The following is a 17,812-nucleotide window of genomic DNA, read 5'->3' on the forward strand; positions in this document are numbered from 1 at the left end:
TGAAGGCTTTGTTCACACTGGCAGTCGAAATCCGATGTCTTGCATATCCGATCAGAATCTGATCTTTCTGACTTACTGTTCTCATTGCATATTGCAAGTGATCACATCCAATCTTGGTGTGCAATGCTCAGATCCGATATTGATTACACACACCTGGATTCATTAGCGTACACAACCAAGTCCTCATGGATGAAAGCGGATACATTTTTTATATTTTCCAACTTATTATGCATAGCCACGGCGCAAATACCTTACAGTTTGTGAGAAAGCATCAGAATCGGAGGAAACTACAGTATATTCGAGTTTTTTCTTTGCAGCGATGTCAACACACATGACAATGCAAAGGGCCTGGTGCACGCGCTGAATCAATCAATCAATCAATCACTTCCGTCACTCAGAATTACAGTACGTTGCAATTGATTGTCGCAGTGCAAATGACAAAAGGGGCACGTTGAAATCCTATTCAAGTGATTCGACTGTTCAGATTGAGTCATATCACATACCTTCGTATGTAGTGCGAATCAGCATTGGAAAAATCGGATTTCATGCGGTTTTGTGCCGTTCAGACTACCCAAAATTCAAGCTAGATACAATCCAAATAAGCAAAAAATCGGATTTCGACTGACAGTGTGAACAAAGCCGAAGAGTGCATGAGCTGAGAGTGGAACAGCCACCAATCAGCATGAGGAAAACGGCAACGGACATGATGTATTTCTGGAAAATGGCGACAAGGAAGTGCCATGCTAATCGGCGAAGCTAATCAGTCAAATCCTGACCCCCTGAGTGGGATAAACAGTTGTCTTTCAAATTCCCTCTCCACGCAATAGGATAGCGCTAAACGAATCATCTTCTTGTTTTCAAGTAGCAGCCGACCGACTCTATACACGATGTGATTGGTCCGGTGATTTTTCCAAAGCCCAGCTCCAAAGCTCTACGGAGAGTTGCTAGACTGATCCGGGCAGCAAATTAGATTTGCTGTCGCTATAGGGACGTCTAGATGTCTAGGCTAAGTATTCCTTGGATAATATTGATGTCAACTGAATATTGAATACTGAACCATTCTTTTGCTAATATTAAATCAATCAGTCACCGTACCATCCGCTACCAAGTAAAAGTAAGCAGCTGGTGCAACAGACCCTTGGGTGGTGAAATGAACATCACATGACATCACATCTGTCAACACAGGGCAGTGCAGTGCATCAACTCCCCTATGAGGATACAGCATTTTCACAGGCCCTGGATAACTCTTTATTGCTCAATAAAGAAACCATCACACATAAATGATGCACGTTGTGCGGTCGCTTTGGATGAAAGTGTCTAAATACCGACCAACCACTTTGGTGCATGGCAGTAGGCTTGGATGGTACAATTCCCAGGGCAATGTCTAGATGCTATCAAAGAAGTGAGCACTTTGTTTGGTAATGGCAAGATCATTTACCACTGCAAATTCCCTGTTGGGGAAAAATGAAGTGTGTATATGCGAAGTAGACTCACAATGGCAGTATGAAAGTATGCATCTACTCACTTCCTTAGACAAATGATGCCAGTGTAATGACATAAAGGAAATACTAAGTGGTGAAGAAAAGTTTTAAAAAAAAAGACAAGCAAATCATTTACTCTACTGTACTCTTACTCTTTCTTCAATTTTTTTTCTCTAGATTTAGCATATAATACTGTCACGGTTTGGGTTTTAGTTTGTAGTGTGTGGGTTTTGGGACTTTTAGTTTGTAGTGTGTTCTTTGTTGCTTCCTGTGTCCTGTGGAATGTGTTCCTTTGTTTGTTGTGCCATGTTTTCCCTGTGCCTGTGTCTCCGCCCCTCACCTGATCCTTGTTAGTTTAATTATGGTTTCCAGCCGTGTGTTCACCTGTCTCTTGTTTTATCTTCATAAGGAGAAAAGTCCAGGCACTCCAGGGGTGCGTTTCATGCAGCGTTTATACGTCCTCCCTCGCTCCTCGATGCCTCGATCCTCACTGATCTACATAAAGAATGATGGGGGGGAAACAATGGGATAGTCTATCCAGTGTTAGTTATAGATCAGTGGGAACGCCCCTCGAGGATCGAGCATCGAGGATCGAGGAGGCATGATGAGAGGCACCCCAGGAATGGTGATGGAGGAAGGTGAAGTTAAAAAGCCTTTATTAGTAACTGGCTAGATAGAAAACGCCAACATGTTTCGACCACACTTGTGGGGTGTCCTACGAAGCAAGTTAGACTAATCTAGGTTATCTAGACATATCGAGGCTGCACAAAGCCTCAACTCGGGTATTAAGTTAAGTGATCCTACGACAGCAGGTATGTGATAAATTTGTCAAACTAGGCTTTCAGCTCAGATCTGTGCGCGTTCTCGTGGTTGGGGTGATTTTGACCAATCGGGAAACGTGGAGACGCACAAGACAGCCTAGGTTTAAAAACGATTACTTCCGCATTTATGAGCGGTAGCGAAATCTAGGGTGGTCTTTTTTAGTGTCTAACCTATAACATCAAAAAGTCGATGGTCATCAGATATTGTATGGCATGCATGTCCACAGTAGTGACATATTTGCACGCACAACATACTTAAAAGCGCCTTCGAGATTCAAAATGTTTGCAGAGGCGGGGCCGAACCTGTTCAAAGTATGACAGATTAGCACACGTGAGATAACTTCGTTGTTCAAGATAATGGATTGGTTAGAATTGGTCAGAGGGCGGTGATATTTCACGATTTGAGCTATAACTAAGCACATAACCCGCTCCCGAGCAGGTTTGGTTGCGAGCATAAGATACCATGGTGATACAGCGACGCTAAAACAAATCCACTTTCGTATGACAGCATACCCTGGTTTTGAGCACAACATACCTCGCTAAGGCACTAATCGAGCTTCGTAGGACACCCCACTGGTCTTCATCAGGGCATTTTACCTTGTTCCTTGTACACCTGTGTCTTGTTAACTTTGTTACCCCTTGTTAGTGTCCTTTGTATTTAAGGTCTAGGTCTTGTGTTTGCGTCATTCTTTGCTTTGTCATTGTATGTATGTATGTATGCTGTGTGTCATGGTTGTTCTGTTCCTGGTTTTTGTCCTGAGTAAAGTAGGTTTTAAATTAAGTTCTGAGTCCTGTCCTGCATTTGGGTCTGGGTTTGAGCCGCAACCCTGATAAATAAGGTAAGTACAGGAACTAAGTTGTCAAACATACCGATCCTTTCCAGCGGGTGGGGTGCCATGATGCATGCTCAGGGGTGGAATAGTCCAAGGCTTGATCATTTATTATTATTATTTTGCATTTTGTTATATGCATTTCAGCTGAAGGCCTAATTGCTGATATCTCTGTTTATTTTGTTCACTATTTTTGAAAGTTGTATCAAGTGAGTTGATTAAAGACAGTGGTTAATTTGAATAAAACCAAAATGTGATAAACCTCTCCTTCTCATAGTGATGCTATGATAATAAAAGCAGTTATGGCCTATCCAACATAAGGTTAAAATAAAATGGCATGGAAGTACAAATAATGCACAAAGGAGATTGAGAGTAAAACGTTTTTAAATAGGGGGTGCGGTGGATGGAAAGAGATACTGTATGTTTGTTTAGGGGTGCCATGAGCCAGAAAAATTTGGGAACCAACTAAAGAATCCCTGACCCACGCGTCCTAGCGACCCTACTCACCCTAAACAAATTACTAATCCTTATGGACAGTTTATTCCTGACAGTGGACTATTTGAGCTTTCTGAGACTAAAAATAACCTACTGTCAGGGATCCAATCCAATCCACTTTATTTATATAGCACAATTTAAGCAAACACAGGGTTTCCAAAGTGCTGTACAACACAACAATAATGACAACAGTAGAACAGTAGAAAAAGAACAGGATAAAAGTAATACAATAATATAAACTAACGCAAAATAATAAAATAAGAAGTAAAACAAGTAAAAACAAATAAGATAAATAAGTAATTAAATAAAGACCACTTCCCACACAACACATTTACATACATCACATCAATAAACACGCTACCTGGGGTTAAAAGCTAGTGAAAAAAGGTGGGGTTTTAGTAGTGATTTAAAAAGAGACAGTGAAGGGGCTTGTCTGATGTGGAGTGGCAATACATTCCACAGTTTTGGAGCTGCAACAGCAAAAGCTCATTCTCCTCTGAGTTTTAGCCTAGTTTTAGGCACAGTCAAAAGCAGCTGGTCAGCCTGGGAGTGTAGGGGTGTAGCAGCTCGGAGAGATACAGTGGGGCAAGGCCATTCAAGGCTTTAAATGCAAACAAAATAATTTTAAAAATGAATCCTAAAATGAATAGGCAGCCAATGAAGTGAGGCTAAAATAGGTGTTATATGCTCATACTTTCTAGTGTTTGTTAGGAGACGAGCAGCAGCATTTTGGACAAGACAAGGGATGGGCAGCATTTCTAATACATGTATTTGAAATATGTATTTCAAATACAAAACACTATTTTGTAATTTGTATTTTATTGAGATGATGAAAATGCCTTTGAATTTTGTATCAAAATACTTCAGCGTTGTGTATTTTTGTATTTTCAAAATACTGTAAAATACTTTCTGTGAGACGATGTGATGACGTCTATCTAACTATAAATATACACTATTCATGGGTTTCATCAGGTCCCTTTCCACAGGTGAATAAAATCAAGCACCTTGATTATCAATGCAGACTGCATGGTGCTTGATTAATACACCTGTGGAAAGGGACCTGATGAAACCCATGAATATTGCCAAAAGTATTGGGTCACTTGCCTTGACTCACATATGAGCTTAAGTGACCTCCCATTCTTAATCCATTGGGTTTGATATGATGTCAGTCCACTCTTTGCAGCTATAACAGCTTCAACTCCTCTGGGAAGGTTTAGGAGAGCTTAAGGGATTTTTTGACCATTCTTCAAGAACCGCATTTGTGAGGTCACACACTGATGTTGGATGAGGAGACTGGCTCTCAGTGTCCGCTTTAATTCAGCCCAAAGGTGCTCTATTGGGTTGATGTACTGCACTCTATGCAGGCCAGTCAAGTTCATCCACACCAAACTCTGTCTTTACGGACCTTGCGTTGTGCACTGGTGCACAGTCATGTTGGAACAGAAAGGGGCCATCCCCAAACTGTCTCAAAAACTGACTGTTGGACTGTTTTCAGAGAATTCAGACATCCTTTCACTGGAACTAAGGGGCTAAGCCCAGCTATTCCAACATGACTGTGCACCAATATAGGCCGCGTTCAGACTGCAGACGAATCTGATTAAAATCTGATTCCATCTCATATCCGATTTTTAGGGCTGACTGTTCACACTGCCTTTAGCAAGTGTCCAAATCGGATATGGCTCTGTTCAGACTGGGTCACATTAGTAACAGATCTGACAGGTTGCTGTAGCAACGAAAACAAACATTTCTGCCATCAGGAGGAAATACTTGCTAATTTGGTGTGATTAAACATAGAACAATACAACTAGGTGAGTGTTCATTGAATGCATACATGTGCGCATTTGCGCGACAGAAACCGAAACTAATCAGTGGCAAGCTCCGCTTCAAACTGGTGGAAGGCTATTTAATTATTAACGGCATTTAATAGAACAACGTGAATTCTTGCAACTTCCATAGAAACAGAGCAGAGACTGTATAATGCTCTATTAGCATTAAATATTGTTAAGTCACGTTTAATATAACATGGTCAAAAGACATAGCCGTAACGTTGCTCCTCAACTCGAAATAGGTGGGCGGTCACGCACGTAAAGTCACGTCACGGACAGTCAAATCCGATCTGAGTGTTGGGAGCTGTTCAGACTGAGACGCATCTGTCCATATCCGATACGAATGCGATATGAAACTACCTCCTGGATGTGGTTTGCAACCGTTTCGCAAAAATCGGACTTCATGTGACCTGTCACTGTTCAGACTTCAAAAGTGACATCCGATACAAATCTGAATGGGCTAAAAATCGGATTTTGGCTGGCAGTCTGAACGCAGCCTTAGTGTGGTGTAACGGATGCCAGCTTGCTTAGCTGTACGTGTGGGACGTTGGTAAACCTCACTCCCAGACGCCTCAAAAGTGCTGCTGGTATGAAAGCTAGTAGCCTGGGCTTTTAGCTGGATTGTTAGCATGCTCGACTCCTGATCCGAAGTGCTGCTGTTTCACGGGTTCGAGTCTGCGTGTGCAGGGCTGAACCGCAGTGGTTCAACACAATGCAGGTTACAGTAGCACCAAATCCCTGTCTCTGTCTATGGCACCTTCGCATAGTCAAGCCCCTGTGATGCCACTTTAGGCATATTGCACTCACAACACAATTTCAATACCATCATCAGGCCCAATAGGTGTCGTCTGAATGCAACACTGTTTGAGAAGTTAGCTGTGCTTAAAGGCATCAACTGAGGAGACACCACTAGCTCACACAAGGACAGCACAAGGACTTGAGTTCACAAGCTTATGTCGCAACACTTGAGTTTGCAATTTTCCTTTCTTTTTTGAAAATGCAAAAATATTTTATTCTGATACATTTTCTGGCTGCTGTATTTTGTATCTTATTTTGATACATTTCAAAGGTGGGTATTTGGTATTTTATTTGGAAATACTTTTTGATGTATTTGTGCCCATCCGTGCCTACTGTACTACAGACGCTAGACAGATGGGTTGGGCCCTTGAGTCGTGGATCTATCCGAGATTTCTTCCTATATGCATCTCCAATTTTAGGGATTTTTCCCTCGCCCCTGTTACTCATGGGCCCTCTCTGAATCTCTGAATGTTTAATTCATGTGGATGACAGGTCCAAACGTTAAAAATATCTTTGTTTTAGCAGATACCTGACTATGTGTGTACGGGCCTTAAAACATCTTTACACCCTTGCTTTCTCTCCCCCTTAATTTGATGTTTTTGTGTTTTATGTGTACTTTTATTCAGTATTGTTATTTATTTATTTTCATTTTATTTCATAGTAGGCTAGGCCTATATTTCATTTTATTTCATTACCTTTTTATGTATATGTAGCCTACAGCACCACAGTATGGTCAGTGTGAACTGTTGTAAATGTGCTTTATAAATATATACATTATTATTACTTATAACGGGATTAAACGTAAATAATTCCCCAAAATATCAGACGTTGTTGCACTCACTTTAAATCGATTAATTTAGACACTCGTTTCTCCAATTCTACCTCTTCCTCATACAAAACGCTGCTACTCAGAACACATTCAGAACACGTAGCCTATAACTTGTAAAATGACACTGTAAACATGGTCGGCCTGCTATTTATTAAAGTCACATTGAGCTAGATTGCGTTAATGATGACGTCACCGTTAGCATGCGCTTGATCTGACTGACCCAGCTGATTCCACAGGTGCCTGCTTCACACGCTGTTTTTCACGCGTGCATCAGAGAAGCTAGCGATGGTGAACAGTGAGGGTCACTAAGTGCAAAACATAGTCCATCAACTTATGCGATGATGACAAAGTTCGTGGCATAGTGTTTACAGTGCTGAAAGTTGACCGAGAAGCAAAAAAACGATCAATAAGACAGGTCATGATGTCTATGGGCGGGCCCGTGCACAGAAAACAGAGTGGGGAAAAAAGAAAGGTATTTGTAAACTGTTTTTCTTACACTGTGATCAATATCTACAATGCTACTGGTGAACTTCCTCCAGCTTCAGCCTACCGTGTTTGTTTTCGGCCACATCCTCTCCTAAGTAACTAACCGCAAGTGTTTCCTTTAAGACTGCTAAAACACAAGAGATGGGTAATAAGCTGTCTTGTCAAACGGCAGGATGATTTGTATCATTTACGTGCAGCGACGTCGAGAGCCTGCTAAGTGCGTCGAGATAACGATGCGCTCATTTGGAGACTGCTGAATAACCTCCGCCACAAATCGCGCCCCACGGAGATAATACTGTCCGCGCCGATGGTTGCTGAAACAACGGTTAGATACATCAAGTCTAACAACGGGGTAAGAACTTCAGGAATTTCATAGGCGTAGGGGTACCACCTCAAAATTAATAGTGTCTCATTGCAGAGACGTTGATGGATGTGTATAGGCTTCTGTTGACTGAAACCAGATAGCCTATAGCTGAAAAGTTTAAGGTAAGGGGACAGTTGCAACCATTTTTGCATTTCCTTTTGTTTCTCAGAGACTGTTTGCGTTGGAAAGACACATTTTAATATCTATTAAACCTACCTCTGTCAGCTCTCCACCCACTCAACATGAATATGATGTATAGCATACGCACAAGTTACACTTGACAACGGCAAATGCTAGACAAAGGCAAATGTTGCCACTGAGCCCATAATAGGTGTAATTCAACAGACGAGGAAAGAAGTGATCCGAGTACCATTTGCATGATTTATTGTGGAACAATTGGCTGCTCCACAGGCTTTTACATTTACATAACTATAGCCTACTCTATGTCGAGACGAGATTTGCACCATTTTTTAATCATATCATGCCACTGCTTTCATAGCCTACATTGTCCAATTTTTCAAACCATACAGTACATTACAATTAGGCCTACCTAAAACAGTCTATTTTTCTATGAAACACAACCTTATTCAAATAGTCATTCCAATTTAGCAATCCAGGCTGAGAAGCAAAGGGGTGTAAGTGACATTTTGGTCAAAATTGAGTATCACCTGAAAGGTCTTGATGAGCTCTTTCATTATATTAAATTATAGAAGTAAATTGAACAAAAACCAAAGGTCTTTAACTGTGAACTTATAGAAGCAGTAGATTTGTTTTGGCTCTCCGGTAAAGTTGGTGAAATGTCACTTACGCCTGTAACTTCTCAGCCCTCATAAGGTTATGATTATGGCTATTTGGCAGGAAATATTTGGCCAGAATCATGATCATAACATAAATTATAAAACAATAAAAACGTCTATGCCTTGGCTTTGTCCAAAGCGACAAATAAACAATAATTCAAAACAAATGTTATATTAGGCTATACACTGTGAACGAAAGGAAAACAGGGTTTGTCACAGTACGATTGTTAAAACACAAAGCATGAAATTAAACAAACTCTGAAATGTTTTTCTTTCAAACACATTATTGTCAGCCAACACATTTTGCAACAGCAATGAATTCATCCAACCGAATGATGTCAGATCAATATGAATCAATGTCAATCACCTCAATGAATGCTTCTAAATGACACGTATGTTCCAAGTCAAGACTTGAAGTCTGGAAAAAGAACAAGAAGTCTGCACACACAAGACTTCTTGTTCTTTTTCCTGACATACGCTTGTCTGTCCAGCACCCATTTTTCATCGCTTTTGGATGTGCGTCTTTAATCTCAAAACTAGAAATGCACTCAAGGGAATTTCCATGAAAATGCAAACCGCTCCCACTCTTGTGCCCCTTGAGTAAGCCACAAAAGCCTGAGTTCACAATCCCTACCGGCCATTTTTGGTTCCCGGGACCCTTTAGTTACGTAACCCTTTGGTTCCAGTAATGTTCCCTGTACGTTACTTTTGGTTAAGTTTTCGTTGCCATTTGGTTGTAGCGGAAAGTTTTTGTTCTCAAGATGTTAAGGCCACCAACCACCACACCAACCTGATAATTGGCCATCGGGCAGTCGGGGGCGGTCGGGGACTCGAGTCTGTTTGGTGCGTCCCGTACCGTCACCAGTCGTCGTCGGGGCTAATTTTGGCCAGTTTTGTCCGACTTGACATGTAGAGTCGGCCTCAATTACCCATCTGATTGGTTGAGTCCTAACCCTTAGCTGTTGGTTACATGTTTGGTTCCCTCAATGTTTCCCTAACATTCCAGAAACGTTAGGGGAACGTTGGGCTTTGTTAGGTTTCTACATAACCAGAGGGAACGTTCTCTAAACGTTAGTTCTTGGTTTGGTTCTAACCTAACCTTTAAAGAACCAAATATGACGTTCTCTATACGTTAGGTGTTACTAGGGATGGCTGTTGTATAATAGGCTATGTGTTAGCCTGGAAAACCAGCGCCAACTGCTGGACGGCAAAATGTTTTGCCTGCATTTGGGTCTGGCCTCGGACCACTGTACATTTTGAAAACACTGCCCTGAATCTGGCAGATGGCAACTAAACCAATCACAACGCAGAGATGTGTTTTGAATTAACGCGGGCGGGGCAGAGGGCTCTGGGGCGGGGTTTTGAGGGAGCGTTGGCCTATAGGCACAGACACGGTTTGAAAGACAACGGGTTGTGCTCATCAACAATGTTCCGTTGTATCCATTCATCGGAGCCAGACTAAATTAGACATCCAATCCATTTAGGCTGGTTTATCAGGCTAGCTATGTGTGTTATTTCCAGAGGAGTGTTAACTGTGCTGTACCAGCATCCTTGTTATATTCGACTCTTTACATCTTCATGCTGACACTGAGGGCCAGATGTACGTACACTTGCGAACGTAGCGTTATCTGCGCCATGACCAACCAATCCGCCCCATAACCAAATTAACGAAGGATAACAACTGAACGATAGATAGATTGATACAGGGTCGGACTGGGAACAAAATTGGGCCCTGGCATTTTTCTCCTGGACCGGCCCACCACTGGACTCCCCCGTGGTGCGAGCGAGCGCCAAATAATAAGGATGTAGGAGGTGGGCGTGGGGGGGAAAGTTTGTGAACCGCTGCTATAGTGTATACTGTAGTGTATAGTTCAGGTATTATAGTGTTGGCCACTGTGCACTTCACAAAATGTAAATTAGTAGGGGGGTCCGGGGGCATGCCCCCCCGGGAGAAAATTTTAAAAAAATAACCCCTTAAATGACGACATTTGATGACTTTTATGAGAATTATTGATAAATTGAGATAGGCCTACATGTTTCAAACATTATAGCATATTACAATATAGTCTATAAGGCCTAAAGAAAACTCATTTATAATGGAGCAAAGTAGCTAGGCCTACTCTAAACCAGATATGGCTGAAATATATAGGCTATCATGATCATTTTGCCAACAATGACGTAGAACCATGGATTTTCTCAGTTCATGACATGTTTTGTTTGAACTTAAACCAACATAAAGTTCTAATTTGGACTACATTATTTAGTATAGGCCTACTTGATGATAATATATAGCCTGCCCCCTTACAGTCCTCTAGTCTTGTACAATAGCCTATAGTGAACCATATAGGCCTATTGATATTGATGCTGATTGAAGAGGTTGCTTGAAGGTTGTTGATATTTATTTAAGTTCCATAGAAAATCAAATTGCACCACTCCCTCTCCTTCCAAAGTAACATGTCCTACACCTCTCCTCCAACAATAAATCGTAGGCCTGTTATACTGTAGGCTACTATGCCAGGATTGTGTAGGCTAGGCATCATAGTTTTACAATTGCGCACACACTGATGGAGACCTATAGGATTAAAATGCAGACTGTGCCTTTAAATAGGCTACTTTTCCACTAAAAACTATATCTCAATATTATGTACAAGACTGATGTTTGCCAAGCTTGCCAAGCTTGCCAAAGTGTTAATCTCTTAGTAGCCTACTATCATCATACGTTTTCGCATAGTAGCCTACTACTATCCCGAAATATGTTTTGAATGACATGGGGCGCACGGAGGTGAACGGCTGGACAAACGCAAAATGACAAGGTGCTAAACAATTTAGTATACCTGTAGACAGGCTTTGTGGTTAAAATGATGAAAACCAGTAGGCCTAGGCTAGTCTGCCACAGCACAGTTTCAAGCACAGTAGCCTACACTATAGTTTACACACACAGAAAATAAAAGTCAATATAGGCTATCAGCATCACGAGATTGCAGTCATTATCGGAAAATCCTGACAAGTCAAACTGGACGCGAACGCGAGCAAAGCCAACAAAAAAACAACAACTTCCTAAATGATGTATTTTTAAATAAATAATTTGACCTTTACCGTTTCATGGCTTCTGCTAAGAAACAAATAGCCTAGTGCATCACACACATCGAACACTTGCATCAAACATGATTCAGAACGCAGATCAACCCGTCTGCTTTCACTTTCAATGAAATCCACTAGATAACGGACAAAGTTTGCAATGAGTGATAGCCTATGAATGAAAGAAGCACCAACCCCGCCGTAATTGTCAGCGGTCTACATAGCAATGATGTTAGGCTACAGCAAAATACATGACGGGCCGCAAATAAATAACTTAAACATTTTGCCATAAAAAAAAAAAAGAATCTCTGAGTCCACCGGCCCACATGTGCACCGGCCCACCGGGCATTTGCCCGACTGTACAGATTGCCAGTCCGAGCCTGGATTGATAGATAGATACTTTCTTGATCACCAAGGGGAAATTCAAGGTCCCAGCAGCAAACAAACGTTTAGCAACCAAGTTTAGCTGACACAGAATATCTTGTTTGCCCAATGTAACAATCTTAAAGGAATATTTCGGTATTTATACACTTTAAGCCCGTTCTCTGCATTGCCTAGCATAAACGAGTGTTCGACACCGAAATCTCGACGATTGAGCCCGTTTGTGGAATTTGGCAGCTTTAGAATGGAGCTCTGTGTGGCTTCCCAGATAGCAAACTTCATTGATTTAAAGTTGAAAATTGGTCAGATTGGTTGATGTTTGGTTGAAGTTAAAAAGTCAACATCAATTCAATGTTTAAGTGTAATCATAATTTCAACGTTGAAAAACTGGCATTTCATCAACATTGTTTCAATGTCAATGTTCCGAAGGTATGGGCCGAAGATTCTAGAATAGAGCTTTGGTACGCGCTTTAATCAACCATCCAATCAGCAAGCAGCAGATTTTATTTGAATTTTCTCCCGGAGGAGCTGGATCCTCTCGCTGCACTGCACACGTTAGAGAAGAAGAAATAGAAGTATCAGCACAACATTTGTAAAGGTAAGTTCGACATTTCTCATTTTTTATCGGTCACTATTGAGAAACTAAACTAGAAAAAGTTGTTAAATGGGTTATTGCAAGATGTAGTTCGACCGTGTTGGTGAAAGAACTGAATTTGTTGTTCGTTAGTGCTAACATCATTATGCTAGTGAGTTAGCAGCTAGATTAGCTATTATGTTAATATTCGTTTTTAGACTTGAAGTTGGATTCACGGTTAAATTGTTATCGATACGTGGATGGTTAGTCTAGTGTTGGTTGGTTGGTTACCATTAGCAGGTAGCAGCTACATCCATTTTGAAGATTGGAGCACCAGAACTAACTGCTAACCGTTAGCTTATTAGCTTGCAGAGCTCCAGCCCTGGCCGTGACCCAGCTTTAGCTGCTAGCTGCTACCGAAGGAAGCTCTCGACACCTGGGACCGTTGATCCGCTGAGCTCGGTAGCGAGAGAGCTATGAATATTACCGACACACGTAAAAGAATGATCTGCATATGCGTTGGCGACTCTGGTCGTAGGTGTGACCCACTGTTTCACTGACTAATCAGAAAACTATCATCAAATATTGCCTTTCAAACAATTTCAAACCATTTACTCGTCAGCCAGCGCTTTTGCTGCCCAAACTTCTAAAACTTAGGCAATCATTTTTCACTGCTAGCAATGCAATCCTAGTGGGTCGTGGTGGGCTCGTCAGTCAGCTCTTCCCATATGGAAAATATAGAAAAAACTTATATGCCAGCCATGTGTTTTATATACAAAACTTGTATGATTTACTCTTGAAAGTGGCCCCTTTCTCGTTTTCCTCATACAACGTCATACAGTCCTTACAGCTTACAATGTTTTATATGTTTCAGGTTACACAGATTTAGCAAGGATCTTATAATGGTTTCACTGGCATATAAAAACCTGATAGATTAAGAGTAAATCATAAACGTTTTGTATATAAAACACATTGCTGGCATATAAGTTTTTCTATGTCTTTTCCGTATGGGTTTTGCTGCTCAAACCTAGGGTGACCAGATTTGAGTTTGCAAAAATGAGGACACTTCAGCGGGGGGGGGGGGGGTGGGGGTATTTGGGTCACATAGGCTATGCACCTATGAACACGTGCATTCATACAATTGTGTCAACATACATGGTGATATATGATAATGAGCTTTATTGGCCGGCCCAACACTAACAGAAAAACACTGCCTCAAAAGGCTATTTTGAACACTTGTAGTTGAAAGTTTTAAATGTGCAAAAACAAACTATACATTTGTAGGCTATAGCCTACAATGTAAAGTATAGTCACAACAATGGTAAAACAATAATAATAAAAAATAAAACCTAATTGCACAAAATGAGACATTTTTTAAGTTGAAAAGTTATCCAATGGCTGATACTTTTCAGTCCTAAACTGCCTGCTTTGCAGGTCAGGCACTCAGCCTCGTATTGATCTTGACCGAGACAAAAACATGGAAATTACGTTTCAATTCGTCCGTGAACTTGCACTTGCGTTTCGGCATGGCTGAAGATGCCGGATAGTTTTGCGCGTTGCCAGTGGTAGGAAGTGCGCTGATGAGGTGAATAACCAATTAAATGTTTAGGCCGAGAATATCGACCAATGACGGTAGCTCTAGGTAAGGCTCTACACTTCAACTCAATGCAAAGCGAACTGTAGGGGGAGGGCGTGATTAGCCTACTATGTGAATGAAAGAGAGAGCAATGCAAATTCGGTGAAAACATGTTAGAATAACAAAATCCCGGACGATTCTGAAATTCCGCCCGGACACATTTTTAGGTTTCAAAAAGAGGACATGTCCGGGCAAAAGAGTACGTCTGGTCACCCTACTCAAACCTAACAATTCTCATTTTGGTAGATTGTGGTCGTCTTAAATATCCATATAATGTCATGTCTCATGACAGGTCTCATTAACAGTGGTCTTCTGTCACCACTGTATCCCCAAATTATTGTTTCTATCTTTTTGTTGCATAGCTTTAGCTCACTTCATCATCCTAGGTATGCCACAGCTATCCCCCCCCTCCTCTCCATCTCTCCATTTGAAACTCCAAATATATGCCTAAAGTGTCCCCTCTTCTTTCTCCTTATGCAGATGTCCTGGCTCTCAACAAAGGCACCAGGCAGGATTGTTTTTTCTCTTGCATTCCCATAAGCCTGACTTCCTGATGTCCACTACACTCTGTTCTCAATCTTCTCCAGTCTTTTGCAAACTTTGGTAAGTATCCCCAAATTCTTGTTTCTATCTTTTTGTTATATAACTTCTACATATCACCTCACCTCATCATCCTAGGTCTGCCACAGTGATATCTTTCTCCCTCTCTCTATTTGAAACTCCACATGTATGCCAAAAGTGTTCCCTCTTCTTTTTCCTTATGCAGATGTTCAGATGTCCTATAAGCCTGACTTCCTGATGTCCACTACACTCCGTTCTCAACCTTCTCCGGTATTCTGCAAACTGTGGTAAGTATCCCTTCATTTGTTGCACAACTTCATCAAACTTTATTCTTTCTAGCTCATTCCTTTTTTTTTTTTTTTTTGAAAGACATCTCTGCCCGAGTACTTTTCCTTTTTATTTTACTTTGTTACTGCTCTTACTCCTCCCATCCGTTTGTCCATGGAAGTAATTATTTGACTTAGAAACTCTCTAAATCTCATTACTTGACACGTGTGTTTTCTGTGCTCTCTCCTTTTAATAATCAGAATGCCTCCTTGTGTTGGATTCATGATGTTCACCATACTGCACGGCCTACTTTTTTTCTTCGCAAGCTATGGAAAGAAACTCTGTTCAGCTCATGAAACGGACTGTTCACATTTTTTGACATTTGTGGAGGAAGCAGGGTATCCTGGTAATTTTATTTTGCAGCTACTATGCTCTCGTCATAGATACCTTGCATCCTACCCAGTGAGTACATTATACGATTTTGATTTCCAGTATCTGATGGACATTTTGACTCCCATGTTGAAATATGATTATTTTATCATATTTTCTCATTACAACCTACAATTTGTATATATAGGCCCAACAAAGAGAGAAATCTGAACTGACAAAGCTGCTCTATATGCATCACAGGTCGATATTGTTGACCTTCACAAATGACTTCAGTCAGTCAGTTTCAGTTGTACATTTAGATAATTCCAAACATTGATGTCAACACACTGCTGTTCTTGTACCTAATAATAACTTTGAGTTAGTCATGGCAAAATGTGTGCAAAATATGTGATGGTTGACTTCAGAGTAAACACTCATTTTTGACAAAACCCTTCACATTGAACTTGTAGTAGAGTTGTTTGCATTAATTGAACAGGCCATCTTTGTTTTTTGTATGTGAAGGTCATTAACAAGGAATAAAATGATTGTTTTCATATTAAACACCTTTGTTATTCATTTTGCTTAGTAAGACTTGAGACAAATGTTAAGCCAACTTGAATTCATGGTTATTATGGCAATGGTATGTTTGGTGAACTGTGCTTTTTTAAATTCATTTTTACTGTTCAAAGTGCAGTTTGTTGCACTGTATTTATTACGGACATGTTATGCCAGCCGATACAACCAGAAGCGCGGTGAAGTTAGCCGGACGTTTGATATTCGCTCGATATTCAATTTTAACTTTCCCCGTTTTCGGGTTTCCCCACAGATTTCAGTTTAGAAACAAGATCAACGAGACATACAGTTCACACTCTTGTCATGTCTCAAAAGAAAAGCATACATTTGTTGTCAGTTTCTATCTCGATGCAAAAAACAACCCTAATAACCTGTAAAAGCCTACTCGTTCTGATGCCTGGGTTAGGGACCGTCATCAAATGACGCATTTAGAGCGTGCCGTGCTTCGGCTATTAGGTTAACTCCTCAGTGAGGGGGTAGCCTTTTCTGGACTGGAATATAGAAAATATTCACTGAAAGTAAATAAAGTAGCGTTTTTTGACTCTGGTTTCTGTGGTATCTTGCAATATACAGTTGTTATCTACTACAGGTGAGATTTTGCTCATAGGTCACATAATGTAGGTTCAGGACTCAATTATTCTAGAAACATATTCATTAAAAATCAACAAAAAGGCATTTTTCAATTCTGATTGCTGTAGCAAGTTGCAATACATGCTGGCTACTTACTACAGGTGAGATTTTACTCATAGGTCACTTTATGTCGGTTCAGGACTCATTAATTCTAGTAAAATATTCATTAAAAATCAACAAAAAGGTTTTTTTCAATTCTGATTGCTGTAGTAAGTTGCAGGGCGTGCTGGCTACTTACTACAGGTGAGATTTTGCTCATAGGTCACTTTATGTAGGTTCAGGACTCAATTATTCTAGGAAAATATTCATTAAAAATCAACAAAAAGGTTTTTTTTCAATTCTGATTGCTGTATTAAGTTGCAATGCATGCTGGCTACTTACTACAGGTGAGGTTTTGCTCATAGGTCACTTTATGTAGGTTCAGGACTCATTTATTCTAGGAAAATATTCATAAAAAATCAACAAAAAGTTGTTTTTCAATTCAGATTGCTGTAGTAAGTTGCAGGAAGCGCTGGCTACTTACTACAGGTGAGATTTTGCTCATAGGTCACTTTATGTAGGTTCAGGACTCAATTATTCTAGGAAAATATTCATTAAAAATCAACAAAAAGGTTTTTTACAATTCTGATTGCTGTAGTAAGTTGCAATGCATAATGGCTACTTACTACAGGTGAGGTTTTGCTCATAGGTCACTTTATGTAGGTTCAGGACTCATTTATTCTAGGAAAATATTCATTAAAAATCAACAAAAAGTTGTTTTTCAATTCCAATTGCTGTAGTAAGTTGCAATGCATGCTGGCTACTTACTACAGGTGAGGTTTTGCTCATAGGTCAATTTATGTAGGTTCAGGACTCATTTATTCTAGGAAAATATTCATTAAAAATCAACAAAAAGGTTTTTTACAATTCTGATTGCTGTAGTAAGTTGCAATGCATGCTGGCTACTTACTACAGGTGAGGTTTTGCTCATAGGTCACTTTATGTAGGTTCAGGACTCATTTATTCTAGGAAAATAT

General features: G+C 40.5%; 1 protein-coding gene and 1 long non-coding RNA gene across 3 annotated transcripts in view; both read left to right on the forward strand.

Moving 5' to 3' along the window:
• The first annotated feature begins 7,478 nt into the window (after nt 1-7,478).
• LOC134068864 (cysteinyl leukotriene receptor 1-like) overlaps nt 7,479-17,812 on the forward strand; it is a 38,361-nt gene continuing 28,027 nt past the window's right edge. Inside the window, exon 1 of one of the 2 annotated variants that reach the window (XM_062524651.1) lies at nt 7,479-7,552. In XM_062524651.1, coding sequence (XP_062380635.1) covers nt 7,499-7,552 — 54 coding nt within the window. In that variant the 5' untranslated portion in view covers nt 7,479-7,498. Of the gene's footprint in view, nt 7,553-7,797; nt 7,919-17,812 lie in introns of those variants that run through there. The other variant, XM_062524652.1, reaches the window with a different exon arrangement.
• On the forward strand, nt 12,456-15,718 carry LOC134068937 (uncharacterized). The gene is made up of 4 exons (XR_009936740.1): nt 12,456-12,784; nt 14,877-14,999; nt 15,163-15,244; nt 15,485-15,718. It is a non-coding gene; the product is annotated as an uncharacterized LOC134068937 (long non-coding RNA).

The sequence above is a fragment of the Sardina pilchardus genome, chromosome 21 (assembly GCF_963854185.1).
Source record: "Sardina pilchardus chromosome 21, fSarPil1.1, whole genome shotgun sequence".
NCBI lineage: Eukaryota > Metazoa > Chordata > Actinopteri > Clupeiformes > Clupeidae > Sardina > Sardina pilchardus.